Consider the following 7,209-nt stretch of genomic DNA (forward strand, 5'->3'; position numbering starts at 1 on the left):
TAATTATGCAAATGCTTTTTTTAACGGTCATCGCTGTCATTTGCATCCTGTTTGCAGCCCTGACAGCCGCGGAGACAACTTTATCTACCCCCTTGCCCCCCTCCATACCCTCCAGAGGGGAGCTCAGGATCACAGACAAGCGGTTTGACCGCAGATCCTCACAGTAAAAAAAACAACAAAAAGAAAAAACAGCAGGAGCTGCACTGATGTCAACACAGAAAGCTAGAGGAGATTTGAGAGGGAAGATCACCTCATCCCTTCCTCTATTCACACACACACACAGTAATACACACAAGTTTTCCTCGCTAACTCTTGATCTACTTAGTCAAACTCCTGCCCCGCACCGAGCACACAATCCCGCGTTGACTTTCGCGGAATATGCACCACGATTCTCCCTTTAAACAACCATTGCAGGGCTAGTGTAGAGAGCAACAGAGAGGCAGCCATTTTATAGAGCTCTTGCTTTACAGACAATGGCTGATCCAATGCAAAATGCAGCTCAACGTTGCCTCTTCTCAACCACTTGCCCTGTCAAAGTGAGGCGAGAGCGGCAGGTGGGGTTTACCTGGTTCCTGCTGCCTGGTTGTCCAGTGTTTCCCGGGCTCATGGGAGAGGGGTGGTGGGTCCTTTGTTGCCAACCCGGATGGACCCCACCAAACTGAGTGCTGCTCATATCTCCTACTCCCTTGTTGGCCCCTTCTTGATTGTTGTAGTCTCCTTGGGGGTAGCTGGAGTAGCTCCTAGCGGAGCTGGGGGATGTCAGGAGCTGGTTCAAAGTTGGCGTGGATGTAGGCTGCTGGTTCCCCATGTTGTACCTCTGGTTGCTGTAGGAGGCAGCCATAGCGGTGGTTCCTCCTGCTGGCTGCTGCTGCTGCTGCTGCTGCTGCTTGCCTGGCTGCCCCCCAGCTGCCGGAGGCTGGTTGTTCCGCGGGGAGCTCATGGGCCCGTATCCCTGGCCCTGGTAGGAAGTCCTGTTTTGGAACGGGGTGTAGCTGTTGTAGTTGTTGTGGTAGCCGTGTTCGTGTGAGTTAGCGGGGTAAGGGTCCATCATGCCCGGCCCCGATGCAGCTGCCATGCCAGGGCTTTGTTGTCCGCCATGTTGAGGAAAAGGGCCCCGGCTGTAGGGCTGGTTGTAGCCGTAGGGAGGTGGAGGAAAGGGTCCGGGGTGGTGGTGGCCCATCCCGGGCAGATTATTTCCTTCGGGCCCGCCTGTATCATTCTGATTGCCGCTGTTATTATTTACCCTGGGTAGATTCCCGTTGCCGTTCTTCATATCAGGATCCCCTCCTCCCCCAGTGTTCCCATCATCGCTCCCGTCCTGCAGCTCCTTCTGAACCGGAGATCCCGCGTCGGGTCCCGTGTCCCTGTTTTCATGCTGCTTCTCGCCCGGTACCGACTCGTCCTGTGGGTCCCGGTCCGGCTTTTTGAGTTCGGATGGCGGGCTAGTGTTGAGAGCAGCGACGCTGGCGACCTGAGCGGCCATGATATCCCCCTCTCTCTCGCCTCCACTCTTTCTTTACCTCTCTTTCAGCACGGCGACTCGCTCGCAGTAAAACTCCGAAGAAGCATTGGATAATAATAAAATTACATTTGTAACAACATACCCGTCGTCCCGGTTCATTCCCCCCTTGTTCCTCCGGTCGCACCGGTGTCCGGTAATCCACAGCGACCGCGTTTGAACTTCAAACACAGAGGGTAAAGTTTGTGAAAGAAAGAATGTATAAATACAGAGCCAGAGAAATGAATTTCACCGACACCAGTCACTGTGCCTTTCTGTGCGTGCGTGTGTGTGTGTGTGTGCGTGTGTGTGTGTGTGTTGGAGGGGGTGTGGGGGGTCTGTTACAGAACGAGAGCGCGAGCTAGAAATCAACCAGACCAGCACGAGGCTCCGCGAGACACAGCCATCTTACTGACCTGTCGCGAGAAAAGTAAAACCCGGAGTGGAGCACAGAGCGAAATCTGGATCTGGACCGAGCTTAGCTTCCGTGTTTACACTGTTGTGTAGAGCAAACAGGAGGGAGAAGGCTCACTGAAACGGTGCGGGACCATGTTGCCTTCGTGAAAAAGTTTATCAACATTGAGTAGTTTTTATTAAAAAATGACTTAAAATATTAGATATAAAAAAACCAAAGTTAATAGAATGCCAGTTAATCTGAAGCTGGATTTGTAAATGTAGTATGTATTCTAATTAGCATGTTCTGAACAATTCAACAAAAGTGGATCAACAAAGTTTGAAGCAACAGCTATGAATACTCATGTAAATGTGATTTCTTGTTTTGTTTTTTTGTTTTTTTGGGGGGGTGGTTAAATTTGCAAAGCACCCAAAGAAAGTTCCCACATTGTCATAAAGTTGTGTGTAGAAATTTGAAGAAAGAGATTAATTTAATACAATTTGTAATAAGGCTGCAACGTAGAGACATAGAAAAGGGCAAAGCGCTGTGAATGCTTTCTGATTGGACTTGAACTAATACTTCCAGATTTTCTTTTAACTTGGCAACTTGTAGGCATATCATCATTTTGTTAGTGTTGATGATTTACTGCAGCTGGCAGGTTCTCTTCACAAAAGTAATTACTTTGAAAGCACTACTTAGACTGAAGACAATTCGGAATGATGGCAAATTCCAAAGAACGCAGAGATGATCTGAGAAAGAAAAATAGAGATGCATACTATGGGGAAATCTCGTGGCCCTCTGAAAACCTTCTAAGATAAGTTCAGTAACTTGCAGTACAATGGCGAGAAGAATGCTTTGAGGAGTCAAGGCGAGGCTTTGCATGGGTCAAACCTGGGATCGGGGTACCAAGTGTCAAACATGCTGGTGGTAGTATCGTATCCATCGTAAAAAGGAGGAGTCCTAATCTTCAAATTTGTCATCAAAATTCAGCAACTGAGACAGCAGAAACTGTCAAGCACAGTAGTGGTGGTTTCATGCTGTGGGGCTTAACTACACAAAGGGGGTTCACTAAAGAGAGGAAGATTACTCCATAATTCCTCAACTTGGTCTGAAATAAACATCTAGATGGTTGAAATGTGTAACTGAACCATTCATTTCAGTATGATTCCTACTGGACAAGAGTCACGTTGAGTCACACCGGATCTTGTTTTGGGACAGATAAAGCAGGCTAAAATTAAACTTCTAGATTTGTGTTCAGAATGGACCGACTAAATCCTGATGTAAAAGGACGCTCTTCACCAGGAACTGCTTGATTTAAATGAATTCTGCTAGTTCTGCTAAGAATAGTGGTCAAATATCCAAATTGTACTTTTTAAAAACTCATCTAAGTGGAATGTTGTGCAACCAATCTTTATCAACCCTGGGAAAAAAAATTAAAATTCAAATGTATCAAAAATAAACATGACACACAACATGGTTGGTGTATAAAACTGACTGTAATGGTTTTATATACAGCAAGGCTTTTTTTAAAAAAAAAAAAAGATCTTAGTTTTATGCTAATCACAAATTTAAATGTCTTTTTCTCCACTATCCTGCCTTAAAGTTAACCATGTGTGCTCCTTTTGAGCAAATAAAAAAAAAAAAAAGAAAAGCTGATTGTGTTCTGGCCTACATTCATCTAATCACTGCGCATCCAGGTTTCTTACTATCTTATCTTATTAGGTGGTGAAAAGAGTGAAACAAAATAGGTTAGAGTGTCATCTTCTATGAGAGTGGGCTAATGGGTGGAAATGACTGCCTCCATGTGTCTGCAGCTGCAAATGAGAGGAGTGAGCACAGCGCAGGAAAGTGGAGGAAAGCATGAAATTACAACCTGTGTGTGCCTGCGAAATGTGTGTGTGTGTGTGAGTGAGAGAGAGAGAGAGTGACAGAGAGAGAAAAAGAGAGAGCAGAAAGAAGGATGGGGGATGTACCGAGCCAGTAATAGAGCAGGAAGTGAAGACAGAAAAAGAGAAACAGCTCTGGTGGAAAAGTGACAGTGTATGGGTCACCAAAATATAACGCGCAACACAATGTTTGCTGAGACGCAAATCTCCCCCCAGCACGCATGAGAGTGAGAGGAGATTTGGAGGAAGCATAAATTCACTCTGTATGGTTGATACAGAAAAGGATTCTAAAGCTCTTCAGCAGTCTCTCCCTCCCCACCCCCTTTTCTTCATGTTCTCTGCCTGCCTGCCTGCCTCGCGCTCTCCTAGCAGCAGCCCTCATGCGTACTTCATGTGTTGTCGGTATTTTCTAAATCGCTTGCTCTGCGACATAAAATACAATTTATCTTAGGCTGAGAAAGAAAAAAGACATGCTAGTTAAACCCCATTTAAAGGTGTGCATGTCCTAGTAGGACGTGTGATTATTTGGTGTCTGAAATATATAAAGAATAAACACCTGTCAACAATAGTTGGCCTGGCCTGTAAGCAAGCCCCACTGGTTCTCCAAGAATTACATTAGAAGACTCTGACCTCTAAGATAAATGGGGCATAGAATGAGATTTCCCAAATGGTAAACAGAGGTCTTACCCATTTTAAAGAAACAATGGACAACAAGAAATATGCAACACAAATAGAAAAATAGACTAATCATTTGAAAAGTTAGTCAAAGAATACACAAGAGGTCAAATGACGTGACAAAATCTCACCCAGCACATGTGAACCAGTTTTGAAACCCAGAAAATTCTCATGAGGAAGTCAAGCTAATTCTTACGCTAAACATCCAGTGAAGGATGATTGTGACCACAATTTAAAAAAATAATACAAGTTAAAAAGAAAAACAGATTGGTTAAATTCAGGGCTAGGTGATGTTATACCTAGATGTCTCTATGAATTCCCACACACCAGTCAAAACAATTCCTGGGCAGGAAGTTGAAAGCTCACCTGGTAACCTAGCAGGTAATTTGAAATGCGTCAAAATCAAAGCAAAACTCACAGCTTAGACAACTTATTTTATAGACGTGCCTTAAAGTTAAACTGTCACATTTGCAAATTATTGTCTTTTACATACATGATTTTCATGGTAAATAGCCACAAATTTATATTTAAACAACCAGTATGGTGGTTTAAAGATTTATTAGATTACATTTCTGTGAGCTGTTTGGAATCTAGAGATATCGCAAAATGGTGTAAATATACGAGGGGAGAGTCTGGTATGCTAGCGGCTAGTTAGCATTAAGATGATTTCTTTCTTTCTTCTTATGGTCTATGCATGTGATTGTCCTCTCTTGGGCTGGGAAAAAAGAATTGCATTACTCTTCTCTGATGTGTAGTATCACAATTATTGAGTTTTTGCTTGTTAATTGATTGTGGGTTTTGGGGAAAAGCTGTAATGTTGTCATCCTCAGCATCCCGGTGGCATGGATTTCTTTGGAGGTCTGCATTTGGATTTCTCAGGAACGTTTCTGGCCAAAACTGACCTCCGTTCTAGTTCTCACCATGTCAAGCAAGTTAACAAATTTCTTGGTTCTTGTGGAATATGTATGAAAAGAAGGAAGACAAAACTTGCTGAAATGAGTAGCTTTTAAATGCTATAAATTTCCCGTTCAATGGGAATGTTTTTTCTAAAACAGTAGAGGTCTAGCTGTTTGTGCCACATGAAAACACATCTTTTGTGAAAGTCCTTACGTGTTAGCTTGATGTCTAGCCTGACCTATGAACTCAAGCGCATCGTACAAAGCAAGGTCAATGACGACACGAGAAGAAAAGAGGCTGGTCTTCGTTGTCACTCTACACAAAAAGACTCCACTCACGCTTTGCTGTTCACCATGCTTGTTTTCCTGTTACTGCTAACCTTGTAGCTACAATGTCAAACACCTTGTTTGGCGCCGCTTACAGGTCTGGAGGAGTAACAGTAGCACTTCTTGGTTCGTTCTCCGCTCCTGGTGATTCCTTGTGTGGGTGAAAATATTTCTAGAAACGGTCCTGTGTGGACGCAGGTGTTTTTGAAACTATTGACCCATTTTAGACAATGAAGCATTCCCATGTAAACTGGGAATGCCTGGATAGATCTTCACAGAAGACTGCTGAGCTGTAGCAAGCCTGCAGTGTCACTTTGCTTCATTTGTCATCTGTCATAGCTTTGAAGCCTTGATTCGATTTGCTGTCAAAAAAGCACAAAAGACCCAATCAGAAAAGTTATTCTAAGTGAAAAGATTTTGAGGTATTAATGTTGAAACCGCAAATGTGTAAAAAAATACTTTTTCACATATTTGGTGACTCATACCTTTGGTATCCTCCGCCTTCTCCCGGTGCTTTCAGTGCTAACTAGAAACAACCAATAAGATTATCTGAATAAACAGTTTGCCTGAGTTGTTTTTCTGCCATCAGCACATTTAGCAGCACGTTCACAGGGATGGCTGACAGCACTAAGCCTTTCCTCCCGGCTCTGATTGGTTGTTTTTGACCAGGAGCGATGCATTTCTTCAGACGGCAATAGCAGCGCTGGGCGGAGGTGGAGAAGATCGGTCTTTTCACAGATTGTCTGTCTCATATAGTACTGTCAGGACATGGTGACAGTTTTAACAAATACATAAAAACACATTTTTTAAATTAAAGTCCCGTACTGCAGCTTTATTGGCTTAAAATGGAGACAGTAAAGCTTTAAAAAGCACGTCAGGCAGAGATCTTTTTGGGAAATATCATGTTCACAACTTTTTTTCACCATTTAGGGAACTACAATTTCTGATCATTTCAAATAAGCATTCATAAATGGGATGTTTAGTTTGCATATGTCAGCAAAAGCATCATGAGTGTTTGAAGGTGTGACTTGAACAGAAACAAAACCAAAATGCCTATGATGCAAGTTTTATTTTAGATTTCAGTGACTTATTTCACATCGCTTCAAGCACGTTTTAAATTTTTCTTTTTAATTATTATTGTATTACTTTTGAACACTGAAAACTACTGCCGCGCTGCTGCCCGTTTCATCTCCAGGAGCACCTACATGCTGCAAAAACCGAGCCTCCGGTGGAGCACGTGAAGGCAGCACCGCCGCTTGCAAAAGCAGCAGAACTTTGCTATGTGAATGTGGGGGATGGGAGGCAGCAGCTCTCTGCTCAGCTCAGCCTTTTCTCTCCACATTGCAGAGCTTTGCTGCGTGCACCGCTCACTCTGTCAGTAGCAAAACGGCTCATCTTTTCGTTTTGCCCAAAAGTTGCACCAAGAAACCAGTAGAAATGTTCTGGCGTGTTTAAAAGCTGCACACGTAGCGTTTGTATGTTTAGTGAAGGAAGAGAATGCAGGGCGGAGGGGGCCAGCTCAGCTGCTGTCTG

At 43.7% G+C, this 7,209-nt stretch overlaps 1 protein-coding gene across 2 annotated transcripts in view; it reads right to left on the minus strand.

Moving 5' to 3' along the window:
* The window catches only part of arid1ab (AT rich interactive domain 1Ab (SWI-like)), a 66,623-nt gene extending 64,712 nt beyond the window's left edge, over positions 1-1,911 (minus strand). The window contains exon 1 of one of the 2 annotated variants that reach the window (XM_044138242.1): positions 566-1,911. In XM_044138242.1, the coding sequence (XP_043994177.1) occupies positions 566-1,483 (918 nt within the window). In that variant the 5' untranslated portion in view covers positions 1,484-1,911. The remainder of the gene's footprint in view (positions 1-565) is intronic. The other variant, XM_044138243.1, reaches the window with a different exon arrangement.
* Positions 1,912-7,209: the final 5,298 nt, after the last annotated feature.

The sequence above is a fragment of the Gambusia affinis genome, linkage group LG14, assembly GCF_019740435.1.
Source record: "Gambusia affinis linkage group LG14, SWU_Gaff_1.0, whole genome shotgun sequence".
NCBI lineage: Eukaryota > Metazoa > Chordata > Actinopteri > Cyprinodontiformes > Poeciliidae > Gambusia > Gambusia affinis.